The 18703-nt window shown below is 46.7% G+C and overlaps 1 protein-coding gene across 3 annotated transcripts in view; it reads left to right on the forward strand.

Moving 5' to 3' along the window:
* Positions 1-18094: 18094 nt before the first annotated feature.
* The window catches only part of PAPSS2 (3'-phosphoadenosine 5'-phosphosulfate synthase 2), a 30457-nt gene continuing 29848 nt past the window's right edge, over positions 18095-18703 (forward strand). For 2 of the 3 annotated variants that reach the window (XM_069795931.1, XM_069795932.1), the window contains exon 1: positions 18180-18215. In XM_069795931.1, the coding sequence (XP_069652032.1) occupies positions 18195-18215 (21 nt within the window). In that variant the 5' untranslated portion in view covers positions 18180-18194. Of the gene's footprint in view, positions 18216-18703 lie in introns of all 3 variants that reach the window. The other variant, XM_069795933.1, reaches the window with a different exon arrangement.

The raw sequence follows: 18703 nt of genomic DNA on the forward strand, positions 1-18703 counted from the left end.
AATGTCTCAAATTCAGATACCAAAATTATGTATAACCTTCTAGGGGAAGAACATGATCACCACCATTCCCCTGCCCCCCCTCCTTTTTTGTATGTATAATATATTAAATGGTCATTTTGTTAGTTGTTGTTGTGGTTTAACCCCAGCCAGCAACTAAGCACCACGCAGCCGCTCACTCACTCCCCCCTCTCCCCCCCAGTGGGATGGGGGAGAAAATTGGGAAAAGAAGTAAAACTCATGGGTTGAGATAGGAATGGTTTAATAGAACAGAAAAGAAGAAACTAATAATGATAACACTAATAAAATGGCAACAGTAGTAATAAAAGGATTGGAATGTACAAATGATGCGCAGTGCAATTGCTCACCACCCGCTGATCGACACCCAGTTAGTCCCCGAGCGGTGATTTTCCCGCCCCCCCCACTTCCCAGTTTCTATACTAGATGTGACGTCCCATGGTATGGAATACCCCGTTGGCCAGTTTGGGTCAGCTGCCCTGGCTGTGTCCTGTGCCAACTTCTTGTGCCCCTCCAGCTTTCTCGCTGGCTGGGCATGAGAAGCTGAAAAATCCTTGACTTTAGTCTAAACACTACTGAGCAACAACTGAAAACATCAGTGTTATCAACATTCTTCACATACTGAACTCAAAACATAGCACTGTACCAGCTACTAGGAAGACAGTTAACTCTATCCCAGCTGAAACCGGGACAGTTGTCTAACTTTTCAAAAGGAAGTTAGTATTATCAGATGTTAGTTTGCAGTTGCTGGTATGGGAGAAGTAATGGTTTATCTTTGAATTGTTAAATTCTTGCTTTCTTGGGCTTTTAAGTTACAGACTATTTCTCCTGATTGTCAGTCATTTCAAACCTGTCCATCCCAAGAACTGACCTTACTGGACTGCAATGAAGGTGTCTAGTGTCCTCCACAGTCTTTGAAGGATAGACAGTTAGGGACCATCAAAAGAAGAATTATATACAAATGCAAAGAGTAAGCATTGGTAAGCCCACCAAAGCATGGTGCCAGGACTGGGTGAGCCTGGAGAGTTCATAACTTTAAGGTTTCTGGGGAGATTATTTTTTTTCCCCCACCCATCCTCCTCCTATGAATTTGTTGTCTTGAGGCCAGCTGCGCTTGCGTCACCCATGTTGTCGTGTGATGGTGAGGCCATGCTTTGATTTGTGCATGGTGTAGTGGGTTTCTTTGTTTTTGAAAGTCCTGGTCTGTGTTTTGTGTTGTTTCGACCAATGGGTGTGTGGGTGTGTTTTGTCTTTGGTATGCTGCCACCTTCATCTTCGTCATGAAGACTCAGCAACTCCTGTGTATCCAGTTCAGCTTTTGAGTGCTGTTTTTCTGCCTGATTTCTCAGGATTTGTGGTCCAGTAAGTAGAAAACTATTTCTAAATGGCTTTGTTTCTGATGTTGACAAAGTTTTTGAAGAGGGTTTTCATTGACTGTGAAGTATATGCCACGCCAGAGCTAGGTTCTGCTTCCAGACCTGATACAGCTAGATGTTTGTAAAGGCTTTTTTCCCCCTCCCTTATTTGCTTCCAGAAGTGGAAAATGAAGATTATAAGTAGATTAACCTGCATTTATGGTTTTTTTTTCCAACTTAGTTCAATACTTTAAAGAGATATTTTTACTTAAAATCAAGACAGAGGAGGCAGGGATGTTCAGGCTGACAGCATGTGGTCTTATGTTGATAGATTTGGGGTTTTTTTAAAACAATTCCTTTGAAAAAGGGTTTAAAGCAAGCATTGTTTTTCTGACATTCCGTTGAAAGGTTTGAACACACCTTACTGTGTTTAATTAACAAAAAAAATTGGTGTTCAGGGAAGAGATTATTGTTGAAGGACTAGGATGGAAGGAGTTAGCTGAATTGATGATGATGATGATTATTATTTAGGGGTCAGAAAAGCTCTGCAGACTTTTCACGCTACTGACCTGTAGCTCTCAAACACTTCACTGGATGTGACGACAAATCCTGAACCTGTTACAGAAACAGAAGGTGCACAGCTGATCCTGGGAAGCAAAGTATGCACCCCAGAAAGACCCACCAGGTTGGATCAGGCTGAAGGTCCTTTAGCCTGGTGACCTCTGGCTTTTGGTAGGACGTGGTACCTAAGCAAATGTGTAGGGATAAAGCAAATATTTCCCCACACGCTCCTTATTACCGGCCATTTGTGGCTACAGGATTTTCGTGAGTTAAGGAAAACGGGTTTGCGTTTAGCTTTATATATAGCTCTTAATCAGTTTCTCTCCTACATGGCTTTTCTGTTGCTTTCCAAACCCAAAGCCTTAGATGTTGCCTTGCAATGGGATGTGGTGGATGCTGGAGCACAGCTGTAGGCTTTATGAAGGTCCAGCTCCTTTTGTTTCATTTGAAAAGGAGTGAAATGTATCTAAAATTAAGATACCAAAACCATGTATAATCTTCTAGGGTTTCAGGTTCCCACCTGCTAGACTGGAAATTCAGCCACGTTTCTAGGAGCTGTGATTAAAAACAGTAATAGCTTTCTGACATAGTCAATTAGCAGAAGTAGTTACCATAGACAAATGCTAAAGCTTGGCATGTATTCTGGAGAAGTTCAGTCATTTTGTGTGATAGAGATCTTGTTTCAGTGTTGTGTTTTCCTGAACACCAGCAGCTGGTTTGATTCCTTGGAGCATTTTTATTGGGAGGGGGGTTAAACACTTGATCTCTTTTCATCCTACTATTGCAGCTTGTGTTTTCTTTTCCCCAGATGGGAGAGACTAATCTTCCTTATTTGTTCCTTGTGCTGAAATCATTCTCTTCTTCTAATTGTTATCATTGCTACTTTTATCTCTGGCTTGGTTTTACCCTGCCTATAAATATATTTACTGGACCAGACTTGCCCACAGTATTCAAGGTGAGGGTGCACTATTGATGGGAAAAGGGGTGAAATGATAATTCTTGTTAAGTTTTCTAGATTTTTATTTCATGCCTCCCACACACCGAATAGCATCCCATTTCTTCCCTTGATAGATGGTGAGCATCAGGCCATTGTGTGTGGAGCTCTTCACTGGTACCTCCACCTCACTCCTGACAGTATTTAAAACTATCAGCAACCAATGTTCTATGGTTGTTTCTCAAAGAAAACACTGTCCTCCATGCATAATGTATTCCTCCTTCTTGCTATTAGAGGCTATTTACTGTTCTCGGAGTATTTTGGTTGTGTAAAAATACCTGTAAAAATTGGAACAAATTTGTTTTTTAATGTTTATGAATTTACAATATCTTGCATTTGTCATCATGGTAATTTTTCATGAATAATCGGTTCACTAGAATAAATTTAATGAGGTGAATGGTAGAGGGAATATTTTTATACAATCAGTTGCACAGCTTCAAAGCATGGCAGCATAGGAAAATAAGGTAGAAAAGAGTTTTTGAGAGGTTCTCTACTCCATTCTCCTGCGCTCTATGGCATCCTCTATCCTGCTGATGGTTTGTCAAGGGCATTTGTTATTCTCCTCTATTGTTCAGTGTATCTGCTATGTGGTGCCAGCTGCAAATTCAGTGTGCACCAATTTTTCCCTCATTCTCCATATATTGAACACTGCTGGACTCAGATCTGACCTTGGTAGGACTCTGCTGGATACCTTTTTCTAGCTGGATGGTGAACTATCCTCTATGTCAGGTTTTCCAAGTTCTTTATCTGTGCTTCCTTTGCCTTTTACGGGTGTAGGCATCACTAGCCATGTCATCTGAAACAGCAGCCCAAGGCTTTTCTAGCCCTTGTCATAGTCTGGCATCCCTGGATTTCACTTCTGCTGTAGAGCAAAACTGAGCAGCTGTTGCAAGCTATTACTCGTCTCAGTGCTGGCTTCTCCATGCCTACAAAGAGTTTGATCATTGTTCTGGTATTTTTCTGGAAATTAAAGTCAAGCAGCGTATCCGTAGTCACTGTCTCCTCTTACAGAGGAGATAGTTTGGTCAGATAGTTCTGGCCAAAGCATAGGGAGATGGCTCTTAATCCTCTCTGACCACTCCATTGTGCTTATTTATTTTAATGCTTGTAATTAGGTGTATTTTATTTAATGCATGTGAAGCATTACTGCTCAACTTACAGAAATGAATGATGACTCTTAGTCAGATGGACAACGTGCTGTTCTAAGGGACAACCCACAATTGTCCTGATGTTGCAGGGGAGGAGATACCGTAGGCTGTGACATGTCCTCTGCAGCCACTGTTTTACAGAATGTCTTTCACAACCATATCTACCTATTGATTTTAAAAAAAACAAAACCCTAACCCACCTAGTTCCTGGTGTATCTGCCAAAAGAGAGATTCGAAAACTTTGTCTTTTGATTTCCAGCCTATAACTTTATACTTGGCCTTTGTGTCCTGGTTCTGTCTTCCAACATATGCTCGTTGACCTTCCTGGTACATTTGGAGATGCCACTTACATCTCATTTCAGTCTGTACTTTGCCAGATCTGCTAAGTCAATCCCTCTTAATCTCTCCTCATGATTCTCCTTCTTACCTGACTTATTTCTTCTGTGTACTGGCTCTTGTTTCACTTCAGTTCTTCTCAACATAAATGACTGCAATTGTACTTAGTTTTCCAGATGAGGTCTTACAAATGGCTCGCTTGCAGTGAGATTTCCCCTCCCTTCCCTCTTGGGAAGGTTAATCATTACGCAAGTGAGGTTTTTTATATCTATTTGGTTGGTTGAGGGCTGTTTTCTGTGGCACCGTGGAGGTTTTGTGCTCTGGCTCCCATCTTCTGCTACAGAACGTTTTCCCTAGGTGCCACAGGTAATTTCTTGTGCCTGAATTTGCATATAACAAATTTGTTTATATTATAAAGAGTGTTACTAATTATATTCTGGATTTCTCTCTTTGCCTGCATGTCCACTGCTCTTATGATCCAGTACTGCTGTATAAAAGCCAATGCCTGGGGCCCCGTGCTTCCAGTCCTCTCAAGCATGAAGCATATGCAAAGTCCTGCTGTGGTTTGGCTTTGGAGGAAAGCCTTTGGGGTTCAGATTTCATTATACATAACCCAGACTTATTGGGCTGTTCTTCAGCCCTCTTAGGCCTTTGTGTGGCAAAGAATGGCATGTCTTTCTTCGGTAGGGAAGGCAGGCTCTGCCCTGAATCCACGAGGATTCTGGATGTTTGGGTTTACAGCTAAGCTCTCCAGGGGTTGCTTATCCAGTGCCTCAACAGCTAATATCAGAAGGTTCCCCCTTTGCCCTTCTTCTTCTGGGGCTGAGGTCAGGTGAGATGGATACTCCAGTGTTGCCCTGCAGCAGATCTCTCCTTTCTCCGTCTCCGTGCTTTCTTCTTGTAAAACCTCACCATGCAAGATTGGTGGTGAATGTCACTCCCAGCGTGACATGGCCTGACTGTTCTGTGCCCATGTGCCCTATGTCCCTGGTCAGACAAGAAAGGTGGTAAATCAAATGGGTTCTTGATAAGTCCTTTTTAGTTTGTTTGGGTTTTGCTTTTTGCTTTTTTTTCCCCAGAAGGTGCTGCATCTGCTGATTCAAACCAGCTTTTGGCATGGGGCTCGTGATGGGTGTAAAAGCCAAATCTGGAGGTGGTGCTTTGAGCCGCAGGCTTCCAGCTGAATGAGGCAAGACAAAATTAACTGCAGAGGCTCATGTGACCTGCTTCTTAAGGTCTCACGTGCAGCCTTTGGATCAGAAAGCTAAACAGGAGGAGACAGCTTTCATGGTAAATGAGAAATTGTTTCCATCCCATATGACAATGGAGAGCTTTCAGGTTGTTTTTAAGTGTGTCATGGTTATTGGGGCCACTTAGTTTGCTGTAGCATGAATGTCAACTGACATTTGATCCTGCTGAAAGTTAAAGGGCTGTTAACCCATTTTGAGACAGAGGCTTTTCTTTACATCCTGAGGTTCTTCCCAAGCAGCTCAATCTGACTGACTAGGTTACCTGTTTGCTCCCAGGTGCCCCCAGTGCCCCAAACACCGTTTTCTCTGACGATGACATAAAACAGGAGCTCGAGGCCAGCACAAAAAGACCTCAGCTGGCTTGCTGCGGAAGTCCAGTGGCTGTGCATGATGTTGGACTTGGGGTGAGAGAAGGTTACTGGAGGCGGGGGGGTGGGAGAGAAGGTTTTCCTTCAAGTCGGGGAAGCATAATGCGAGGGTGGCTAAATGGATGTAGATGCTTCATAAAAGCTGAGCAGAGGATGGCTTTTGTGTAGGAGGAGAATGGAAATATCCACTGTGTTCTGCACTACTTCCCATTGCCTCGGATGGAGATGGGCTGAGGTCTGAGCCAATGTCTCCACAGATGCCTGTGGAAACCTGGGTGGAAAAACGAGGAAGGCAGTATAGGTCACGTTACCGCAACAAAGCAGGGTGAACAAATAAACAAAACTTTGGTCTCTCTCCATCTCCCTTTTTTATACTGACAACAGGGGTTGAGTGTCTGGGTCAGCAGAGTAACTCCAGGTGAAGTGCTCTGCTGAAGCCTGAATAGGACTGGACTCTCAAAGCAGGAAAGCTGCTGTTCAGTCAAGTCTCTTGGTTTCTTTTCAGCAAGCAGAACATGCCTTATAGTTGTTGCTTTGGTTCAGTGCACTGTATTCTTCTAACTTCTAATGGCTTTTTAAAGGTGGACTGTAAGGGAGGGAGAGCAGATCACTGAAGCACACCTTGAGGAGGTATATGCTCAGTCTGATGCCATCCAAGACTTATAAATGCAGGGCCTTCCACTACCCAAGTATGCTCTGTTTAGGGAATTGAGCTGATGTGAACCTCTGAACTGCTAGTCTCATCTGCCTTCCAGCTGGACATGGGGTGAGCTAACGGACAATCGCGTGTTGAGACATACCCACAGCCCTTTATGAAATGTCCTGGGAGAATGTTGGTTCCTCTGGGCCCAACCACTACAAAATAAGACGTTCAGTATGTCTCTTTTCCCTCATGACAGCTGCCAGGAGCAACATGGTTGTTTGGTCAACTCCACTGGGTTACAAGTGCTCCAGATGTGCTTGTTCTCATTGCTTTTTCCTTGTTCCTCCTTTGTGCCAGTGATTCAGCTGATGTTTGACGTTCATGGGAGGAGGTATCACTTGCTGTTCCTTTGCCAAGGGACTCCTGGCACACAATTGCCAGCGTGGGCTTGGGCATTTTCTTAGTGACTTGAAGGAAATGGCTCAGAAAAGAAACATTATTTTCTGTTTTTTCCTTATATGCAATATGCATTTTCAAGGACACTACTTATCGTGTAGAAAATCAGTGTGTTTGGATAAAGCACCCAATACATTTCACAACTAGTAAATAATGACACCCTGATGTTTTAAAGCTTATCACCTATAATTAAGGATGGCTGTTCTAGGAGAATGGTAAAAAGACTTCTCTGCATTATTCTAAAAATTGCAAACTTGAGATAAAGTTCACCAAACCTGAAGTCTTGCAAAAGTTTTCCTTAACGTGGTTCCCTGTAGGAATGGCTATTTATCTTAGTTGGTGGCAGCATACATCTGTCTTGGTTAGATAGCTTGCCTGGTAACCTGTGTAACAAATTACACTAGGAAATGGCACGGGAAAAAAGTGCTAAAATTCAGTAGTGTATTGTAGATCTTAAATCATCTGTCCTTGCACAAGAGTAAAGACAGATGAAAATGGGCAAACAACAAAGCCAGTGAATACCATGGGGTTGTTCACTGTGCTGGCTGAAAAAGTGCTTGGTGCTGGAGAGCTCACGTTTGTAACTGCCCGGAGTCTGGAGACGGAGGGAGTGATGGGTAGGAGCTGCTCTTGTGCAGTGCTGGTGTCTTTGTAAAAGGATTAGGATGAACTTAGACTTCAAAATGTTGTGATAGGAGCTGACCTTACTACCTGCCTGTGCTTGCCCAGCTGTAACACTACCTGTCCCTAGAAAGGCTAGGTTTCCTTGGCCCTTCCTTAACCTCTGTTGACTCTCCTTTGATCGTGACTGCTTTGGTGAGAGTTTTATCTACAAAGATACCAGGCTGGCTGTCTTATGCCTTTCTCTGTGCTAACCTGCTTTTGGAAGAAGACATATGTGGCGCTTAATCTCCTTGCCTGAGTTCCCAGATTACAGCAGTCTGTAGGGAAAGCAAGTCTGTGAAAATGAGCCTTTGGGTATTTTTGGGAACAGAGATCTTTATTCCAGTATTGTAAAAGGGACAAGGTAGGGATACAGGCCAAAGTCTGTGATAGGGAAAAGAAATCACATAGGGCAAAGGCAATGGATCTATAGCAGAAAATTACACACAATAAATACATATCTTTACTGCAATATGACGCACCCACTATAGACAGATAGGAGCAGCCTCATGTTCAGAAGCCCTGGTCCTCATGGGGGACTTCAGCCACCCTGATATCTGTTGGAGGGACAACATGGCATGCCATAAGCAATCCAGGAGGTTCCTGGAACGTGTTGATGACAACCTCCTTCTCCAAGTGATAGAGAAGCCAACAAGGAGAGGAGCTATGCTGGACCTTGTTCTCACCAACAAGGAGGGACTGGTGGGGAATGTGAAGCTCAAGGGCAGCCATGGCTGCAGTGACCATGAAATGGTGGAGTTCAAGATCCTTAGGGCAGCAAGGAGGGTGCACAGCAAGCTCACTGCCGTGGACTTCAGGAGAGCAGACTTTGGCTTCTTCAGGGATCTGCTTGATAGAGTACCATGGGATAAAGCCCCGGAGGGAAGAGGCACCCAAGAAAGGTGGTTAATATTCAAGGATCACCTCCTCCAGTTTCAGGAGTGATGCATCGCAACGAAGAGGAAGTCGGGCAAAAACACCAGGCGGCCTGCATGGATGAACAAGGAGCTCCTGGACAAACTCAGACACAAAAAGGAAGCCTACAGAGGGTGGAAGCAAGGGCAGGTAGCCTGGGAGGAATACAGAGAAATTGTCCAAGTAGGGATTGGGTTAGGAAAGCTAAAGCCCTGATAAAATTAAATCTGGCCAGGGACGTCAAGGGCAACAAGAAAAGCTTTGATAGGTACGTCAGTGATAAAAGGAAGACTAGGGAAAATGTGGGCCCTCTCTGGAAGGAAGTGGAAGACCTGGTTACCTGGGACACAGAGGAGGCTGAGGTACTCAGTGACATTTTTGCCTCAGTCTTCACCGGCAAGTGCTCCAGCCACATGGCCCAAGTTGCAGAAGGCAAAGGCAGGGACTGGGAGAATGAAGAACTGCCCACTGTAGGAGAAGATCAGGTTTGAGACCATCTAAGGAACCTGAAGGTGCACAAGTCCATGGGACCTGATGAGATGCATCTGTGGTTCCTGAGGGAACTGGTGGATGAAGTGGCGAAGCTGCTATCCATCATATCTGAGAACTTGTGGCAGTTTGAGGAAGTTCCCACTGACTGGAAAAGGGGAAACATAACCCCCATTTTTAAGAAGGAAAAAAAGGAAGACCTGGGAACTACAGGCCAGTCAGTCTCACCTCTGTGCCTGGCAAGATCATGGAGCAGATCATCCTGGAAACTATGCTAAGGCACATGGAAAATAAGGAGGTGATTGGTGACAGCCAACATGGCTGCACTAAGGGCAAATTGTGCCTGACAAATTTTGTGGCCTTCTACAATGAGGTTACAGCATTGGTGGATAAGGGAAGAGCAAATGATGTCATCTACCTGGACTTGTGCAAAGCCTTTGACACTGTCCTGCATGACATCCTTGTCTCTAAGTTGGAGACACATGGATTTGATGCATGGACCACTCGGTGCATAATGAACTGGCTGGATGGTCGCACTCAAAGAGTTGCGGCCAACAGCTCTGTGTCCCAGTGGAGACCAGTGATAAGTGGTGTTCCTCAGGGGACGGTGCTGGGACCGGTGCTGTTTAACATCTTTGTCAGCGACATGGACAGTGGGATCAAGTGCACCCTCAGCAAGTTCCCCAACAACACCAAGCTGTGTGGTGCGGTCGACATGGTGGAGGGAAGGGATGCCATCCAGAGGGACCTTGACAGGCTTGAGAGGTGGGCCCGAGCAAATATCATGAAGTTCAGCAAGGCCAAGTGCAAGGTCCTGCACATGGGTCAGGGCAATCCCAAGCACAAATACAGGCTGGGTGGAGAATGGATTGAGAGCAGTTCTGCGGAGAAGGACTTGGGGGTGTTGGTTGACGAAAAGCTCAACATGACCTGGCAATGTGCATTTGCAGCCCAGAAAGCCAACCGTATCCTGGGCTGCATCAAAAGAAGTGTGACCAGCAGGTTGAGGGAGGTGATTCCCCCCATTCTACTCTGCTCTCATGAGACCCCATCTGGAGTACTGCATCCAGCTCTGGGGTCCCCAACGTAAGAAGGACATGGACCTGTTGGAGCGAGTCCAGAGGAAGGCCATGAAGATGATCAGAGGGCTGATGAACCTCTCCTATGAAGACAAGCTGAGAGAGTTGGAGTCGTTCAGCCTGGAGAAGAGAAGGCTCTGAGGAGACCTTATAGCAGCCTCCCAGTACTTTAAGGGGGCCTACAGGAAAGCTGTGGAGGAACTTTTTACAAGGGCATGTAGTGTGTCCTGGGTTCAGCTGGGATAGAGTTAATTTTTTTTTACAGGAACCTGGGAGGTGGGGGGCATAGCCGGGGCAGCTGACCTGAACTGGCCAAGGAGCTATTCCATACCATGTGACATCATGCTCAGTATATAAAGGGGGAGCGGGCCGGGGGGTGTGCTCTTCTTTTTGGTGGGGGAAGTGGCAGAGCGTCGGGTCCCGGGTGGTGAGCAGTTGCACTGTGCATCACTCTTTTTGTATACTTTTTCATTAGTACCGTTGTTGTTGTTGCAATTTCTTTGTGTTGTTCCAGTAAACTGCCTTTATCTCAACCCTCGAGGTTCCAGGTTTGTTTTTTTTCCTCCCCTCCGTCTTCCCCCCTATCCCACCGGAGGCAGGGGCGGGAGGAGTGAGCGAGCGGCCGCGTGGTCCTTTGTTACCGGCTGGGCTGAAACCACGACATAGTGATAGGACAAGGGGCAGTGGGTTTAAACTGGAAGAGGGTAGCTTTAGGTTAGATGTAAGGAAGTTCTTCGCTGTGAAGGTGGTGAGGTACTGGAACAGGTTGCCCAGAGAGGTTGTGGCTGCCCCATCCCTGGAAGTGTTCAAGGCCAGGTTGGATGGGGCTTTGAGCAACCTGGTCTAGTGGAAGGTGTCCCTGCCCATGGCAGGGAGGTTGGAACTAGATGATCTTTAAGGTCCCTTCCAACCCAAACCATTCTATGATCCTATGAAAATGATAAGAATCCTTGCCTTGCTTCCAAAGAGATTTGTAAAGTTGATTGTTCCTCATTCATCGTTCAAGGTGAGTGCAAAGAAAACAGCACGCTTTCATGAGTAGAGCAAACCGCAGCATCAGAGGCTTGCCTTGGCTGAGCTCCTCCGTGTTTGGATCTACAGGCTGCCCTGACTAGCTGTGGTAAGTCAGACAGAAATTGCTGGCTATTTCTGCTGCCATTTTCCTGACAAATACTCCTTTCCCCGTAGAGTATCGGCCAAGCCCTGGTAGGTATATATTTTATACTTGTCTTGCTGAGATCCAACCTAAAGATGAGGCAGCGCCAGCAGCCTTCAGGCAATGAATGCCGAATGAGAACTGAAAGGGCTTTTGCCCAATAGCTCTTTGCTCCATCACCTGCACCACCTCTGCGTTGTGTCTTCAAAGCCTCAACCTGCATGTCTGCATCTGGAGATGAACACCAGCTCCTCTGCTGTGAAAGCAGCCATTGCTTGAACATCTCAGTGCTAGCTCCCTAGGTGCAGCTGCACATACTGAGCCCAGTGTCCTCACTAGGACATCGAGCCATTTGGATTGTGGTTTGGAGCCTCACATCTGCCCTGGCTGGGTGATAGCTTGGGTTTGTGATGCACTTTGAATTGTCTGCTCCTTGGAGTGAAATCCTTTGCTGTCCTGGTTGCATCACCCATTGTTGCTCTCGTAGCTGTGGCATACAAATGCAAGGAGAGCGTGTGGTCTGTCTGCAAAAGGGAGCTGAGATTTCTCTGCCAGCCCTGCAAAGCCCAGAGCAATCTCTAAGGCACTGTAGGTTTTTAAAGACAGGGAAGGGGGGGGGGGGGGGGAGAAGTATGAGTAAGGAAAAAGAGAAATAAGAATGAAGAGGTGAGTGAGAAAAATTAAGGACCCCTGTCAGAACTTAGTTGAGAGATCTGGGTGTTGAGCAGTGCTTGGAGGACAAGGCAAATGTCTGTACCTGCTTTAAAAAGGAGAGTGAAAGAAGCAGCTGTGTGATTGTACATTTTTCATTATTACCATTTCCCTAATGATTATGGAGATTTGCTACATATCGGCTTGCTGTGTGGGGATGCCATCCCAATGGCTGGACCAGTTGCACTGGGAACCTTCAGAACTGTCAGTTACAGACTGGAGGGTGTGTAGGAAAGTAAGAGCCTGATGGTAAGCACTAGTGACTGTGTCACTGAGGCACAGTGATTAAAAAAAAACAACCTGGAAATCCCAGATCTGGGTTGTTTAAAGTGAGCTCTGAAGCAATATGAGAAGTGGGTAGGTGGGTAGGGGTCAGTGCATGTGCTCATCAGTAGGAATTGCATGGAGCACAGAAGGTAGCTGTTAAATTGTCCTTAGAGGAGGAGATAGTTGTGAAGATAGCAGCTTGTTAAAAGCTCTCTCTTCACCCTTATTCTGCTATCTGCTGGTGAGCTATGGAAGGATGCAAAGATGTTTGAGTGCTTAAGCTGAAGTTTAACGTATTTCCTGCTTCAATGATTAGAAGACACTGATTACTATGATATTCTTCTCTTCTCCCTCCCCTCTTTGTTCTAAAATGAGAGCAGTGTTTTGTTTTCCAGACTTCTGAATGATGCTTTAAAGATGCAAAAACCCATGTAGGTGCAGAGCTTGTTCCTGGCTTGGGCTCCTTTCTCCCATTGTGAAATCTTGGCAAACTGGTTTTGAACTTACAGTTTCTGGCTGGCTGTAGCAGTCCCCAACAGCAGAGGGTATTGCCAATGCTGGAGGTCTGTGGCTGATTTTGGACGCTTCTGGAACTTTTGTTTATCTCCAATAGCTTTCTGAGAATTGTGAGGATGATCCCACGTGCTTGAATTATAGAACAAGGAGAGTAAAAAATAATGTTTCCTGCTCTCATTAAAAAGCCTAATTGCTTATGCCAGCAGCTAGTGCCCTACCAGCCTGTATCTCTGGTGCGTCCAATATGCTGTGCTTTGCTTTTGTAGTTTATTTTCGATTTGATATCTCTTGAGTGAAGTTTTAGGGCTGCAGATACAGAGTTGACTTATACATAGGATTGAAAACTTTGTGAAAAGCCATGGGTGAAAGGTGAGGTAGATAAGCTGGAACTGATTGTTGGGGCAGTTCAGTAGCAGAGCTGGTTATCTTTGTGGGCTGATGCCAAAGGTATTAGATATGTTAATTTGTGGAATAATTAATTTTCAAAGGTACCAATCTTAATGTATTCGGTATTTGATGAGCAGAATTTGTTAGACTCCTGGTGACTGAAGGATGCTCCGTTAACTGGGGTGACAACCTCTCCTGGGACTTTGTTGTCTGCATACGACCAAAAGCTGCTCAGCCTGGGTCTGCCTTTCTTGGATGTTTCTCCACTGATTTCCCCTGTGGGCTCCCTCCTGAGAGCTGTCTTTAGGCTGTTTATCCTCTGTAGGATGGCTTCCTCACTGCTTGCAGGTGGCGAGTGAACTTGCAGAGTAATGCTGTGGCGGCAAAGCTGGAGAAGCTGAGAAGAAACGGTGCTGAAGATGACAACTTTGTCACTTCAAAAACTAAGCAAGGCACTGAAGCTGAAGCCTTTATCTGCAAGTTCCCTGATGCTAGGAAAGCAAATAGAACAGAGACAGTCTAGCAGTGGAGTAGTTTGAGTGTAGGGAGGATCGCTCATCTGGCTAGCATAACCCTGGCACGTGGGAGAGCTTGGCTTCCATGGCACACACATTCAAGCTTGGCCATCCTTCCTGCTTCCTCCACCCTTTGCTCCTGCTTTGCCAAACATACGATGCAGAGCAGGCAGGAGCTGCAGAGGGAATGGTGTCACCAGTAACATTGCAGCTGATCTTAAGGCTCCTTCTCCTGAGGCTGTGATGTTAATTTGGGCAATGCTTTTCCAGCTAGATGTCAGCAAGGCATGGGAATTTGTGCAAGGATTTAAGAGTACACAGTTGTGCAAAATCAGGAACGGTGACCTTTACCCCTTTATATCTTTCATGTGGGAGAACACTGCACTCCTCTCCTTCCACGACACTTCCCCAAAGGCTGTAGTACTTCTGGGGTTGATACCATCTGATGAGCAAAAAGGATGTGGCCTGTTTTAATTTCCACCTCCGCCACCTTGCAGGTGGGCAGGGGGATGCAAGTGACATTTTGTTGTTGGTAAACTTGTTACATAGGCATGTCGAGGTGGGTATTGAGGAAACGAGTGGTCGTGCCTAGCTTGCAAGCATTCATGTGAGTCATGGCACTTTGGGGTAATTTCTTGGGTTATGCTTGGATAGGAATTTTGGTTAAGAAGGTGCTGTGGTGGATTTTGAACTGGGAAGATGGCTGTAGCAAATGTCTCATGAGCAGCTGCTCACCGGGCCTGTTTGGTGGAGTTATGTATAGATTTTGCTCTCTGTGGGTCCTGTTACTGTAACAGTACATTTCACAATGGGCTCTTAAGAGACCTTTTTGTCTAGAGATTTACTGCCTCTTTGAGATTGGGGTGTCAGGGCAATACAGACTTCCCAAGGGAGTGCTGAATAATCCCCGTTCTGCGTGCACAAGGGCAGATACATGGGGCATAACTTTCTTCCAGCCCTCCCAGTAAGGAGAGGAACAGAAGTCTCTGATCCTGTAAGCAGAGTGAGAATACCTGCAAATAAAAATATTTCCAGTAACGCTTTAGCATATGTAATAGGGCCCAAAAGTTGCCAAATCATTCCTGAAGCTGCTTTTTACCAAGCAGGGAGGCTGCTCAAGGGCCCTTTTCTTCCATCTGGAAAGATTTTGACCCCCTGCCTGCTTTGCTGTAGTGCTGCTTCTTTCTCCAGCTGCAGTAGGCTGAAGCTCTTACAGCTTGTTAAATAGCCTGAGAAGTTCTTTAATGAAAATTAATTGAGTGTCACTGATTTGCGTGTCTCTTGAGGTAAGCAACTAGATTTTTTTTTTTTTTTTGCTTAATTTCTGATTCTGTTTCATCAGTTACTTCCTTGAAAAGCGCACACAAATTAAAACTTGAGGCAATAGCCATATATATTTAATTATTAGAAGTTAATGTTACAGAAGTTCATACCACTTTCTGCATTGTTCTTGGGAAAATAGAGGAAAAATAAACCTTGGTCTTTTATACACAAAATGTTTCTTATTTTCTCAAATTCTCATGCACGTTATGAGCAATTTAATTCCTAGAAGGGAGATCAGTTTGATGAAGTAAGAAGTGAAGAATGATGCAACAAATGGAGATAACATTGACTCATTTTCCGTCTCACTGATAGATATCTAGGGGAAACACAGAGGTGTTACATGCTCTCAGTGCTATTTTCTTCTGTTATGTAGTAACACAAGTTTTCTCTCTTTCCACTGACCTTTCTACTGTTCACTTCTAATGAGAAAGAACTATTTTTCCTTCAAAAATATCGTCACTGGAACTAGTTGTGTATCAGGCCAGAATGGTTTATAGTAGGCTGTGATTACAGAAGCCCCTCTTTCTGCCTTTTCTTTTACACAGACCACTTCTTGTTGCTCCTCTTTCTTCAGTAAATGTATTTCCCTGCTTGCTTTGGTCTGGTGGGCATGTTTTCAACCCTTTTTCTTTACTGAAGGTACACAAAGGAAAGGTACACATGGTAAAGGTGTAAAGATGTGAATTTAAAATTCACCCTGCAGAAGGAGAATATTAAATGTTTTTATCCAACTAAATTAAAAAAAAACACCTAAAAATAATACTTACAGAAATTAAGATGCATAATTAACTCATCAGAGATAATAACAGGCTCTTCTATGCTCTTGTAGAGCAGAGCCACAAGTACAGTGACAACTATGATTAATCTGTAATCATCTGTATTTTCCCCAAGATTTTACATACTTTTCCTGCCAGGTCAATATTGGTTTGATCAGTTCTGAAGCTCTTATGTTAAGAAATTTACTTAAATCTGTGTGCAAATAAAAGATGAGATGCTGACTCTATGCTGTGCACAAATCAGAGCACCCAGAGTCACTTCTGAGCAGCAGCTAAACAGGCTAAGCAGCCTTGGATAGTGCTTGGATGCCGCCTTCCTTGTGGGAAAGCTGAGCAGCTCATGCCATTTTGCTGCGCACCCACAGACTTTCAGTCATTTAACATGTCCTTTTCGTGATGTCCTCCAGGGGACGAGGTGTAGCCTGTGTCCTGGCTAGGCAATGGTTGTGGAAAGGTTCCGTGTACCAGGATGTGCTTTTCCAATGGATAATGTGTTCAGGCTTGTTTGCCTGTTCTTCCAACCATGCTATATTGTTTTTACAGCAGGAACTTAATGTCCGCAGTTGGACAATCGAAAAACCAATCTAAAGAAAGGCACTAAATGAGAGATGCTAAAAAGTTACCCTGGTATTATTCAGCTGAGTTAATCCCAAATATAATACCGTGGGTTTAACTGGAATTACACTGGGGATTAGTTCATCTGATAGCTGAACTAATAGCACTGAACTAATAGCACTGTAATAGCTGCCTGGCTTCAGGAGTTGGTTGAACAGGTGCTGCTTGCTTCCTTCCAGCCCCACTCCTTCACCTCCAAGTTGTCCCTGCTCCTCCTTCTCCATGCTGGGCCCTGTTCCTCTTCCAGCAAGACCTCATTTGAGGAATCCCGCTTATTCCACTGTCTTTCATCTCTCCCTTGGGGTTTCCCATTTTCTGTTTTAAGGGTCCTTCTCTCACTTAGGGAGCTTTGCAAAATCCCACCATCTTTTTCCATTGAGGGCCTTCATTCAGGGCACCAGCATTTTAAACTCTGCCAGAACGAAGGATAGAGATGAAACAGGAGTATTTTTACAGTGAAGGACATGCATGGCTGCTGGTGATTGTGTGGTGAACAGGTACCAGGAGATGCCCACGACTCCCAGGCCCAAAGCAGGCTCTGCATGTTGGACCGAGAGAGAGTGCTTGCTCTTCTGGGCATGATTAGAAGTGAGTCATCTCCTCCTAGAGGAGAGGCAGCCCTGTGCATAGTTGTCCTTAGCTCTCCTCACAGTCCTGGGGTGGACTCACGGATGGGTAGGGATTAGGAGAAAGTGGTCGGAGGGCAAGTGCCGTGCTGGATTGGGCCACGCATCCCCAGGTGCAGAATTAGACACCCATGGGGAACGTTTCTTCCCTTGTCGCTGGCTCGCAGGCCATCCCAAGGATGTAGCGTGGTTTCCCTCCACCAGGATGTTGCCCATCCTCTGGTTCAGCAGTGTTCTGGGATTTGAGCTTTCCCAACAGTGGAAAACTGAGGATTTTGGACAAAGCTGTCAGGCACGGGCTTCTGTTCCCTTCACCTGCTAAGCTTTATGTGCCGGTAGACTCCTCTGTGTTTCTTTCTAGCCTTCTTGGCATTTTGGCCAAACGGCCGGGGGCCGGCCTACAGCGCTGCTTGTTTTTAGGCACCGTTGTTATCCTTGGGAGGTGCTTTTTTTCCCGCCTTGTTTTGTGTGGGGTCCTGTTCCTCCCCCCTCTCTCCTTGAAGGCAGGTGCGGTTCCTGGCCGGGAGCAGGACCCATCCTTACCTGGATGATGATGGCCTTTCCCCCCTCCCTGCCCTGACGGCAGGTAGCCAGCCTGCCCCCCGCCTCTGTGGCCGCAGGCAGGGTGCCGTAGCCGAGCCCGAACTCCTCAGCCCCAAGTCGTTAATTTTAAGGGAACTTCAGATCGGCATCCTCGCGCTGGGAGGCTTTGTCGTTGCGTGTTACCCCTCGGTGGCAAGCGGTGACTCGTCCTTCGGGGGAGCCGGGCCCCGCGTCCCCATGACGCTCCCCCGGCCCTGCGGTCCTTTACCTCAGAGCCGGGGCGTCGCTCCCTCCCTCCCTCCCTCCCCGGTGCCGCTTCCCCGCCCGGGGGTTGCCGGCCTCCCCTCGCTGCGGGCCGGGGCGGAGGAGGAGGAGGAGGCGGCGGGGGCGGGCGCAGGGCGAGAGGGGCCGGCTCAGGGACGCGCTACGTGTCGCGGGAGCCCTTATAGCCCCGGCCCGGCTCGGCTCGGCCCCGCCGCCCGTCACCATGTCGAGCCGGCAGCAGACGGTAGGGCCGCGCCGCGGGGCCGGCGGGCGGGGGAGGGCCGCCGAGGCCGGCTGGGGGCTGAGGGAGGCTGTGGGGCACGTCCAGCTTCCTGAGGGAACCCTCTCCCTAAATCCCCGGGGGGCGTCGGGGCTGGCTCCGAGGCGGGCAGCGCTGGGGAGACGTGGGCTCCCCGGGCTCCCTCGGCTCAGGGGATCGAGCCCCGCGGGTCCCGTCGGCGGCTGGTGGGCGCCTTCTGCTCAGCGCCGGGACGGGACCCAGAGTTTTCCTTTTGGGTGCGCCCATCACCTCGCCCAAGGACATTAAAACCATCACGTCACGGGGCTGGGCGCTGAGGAGGAACGCTCTCGCTGCAGGTCGGTCCGCCTTGGCGCGAAGGCGCGGTGGGCGAGCTCACACGCCCTGCAAAGCACCGGGGCGAGGGCCCGGCTGTCCCGCAGGTTAGTCACGCGTCCATCCCTCCGCCGGCGTTCCGCAAATACGCTGTCCCG

This window comes from Haliaeetus albicilla, chromosome 11, assembly GCF_947461875.1.
Source record: "Haliaeetus albicilla chromosome 11, bHalAlb1.1, whole genome shotgun sequence".
In the NCBI taxonomy this organism is placed as follows: domain Eukaryota; kingdom Metazoa; phylum Chordata; class Aves; order Accipitriformes; family Accipitridae; genus Haliaeetus; species Haliaeetus albicilla.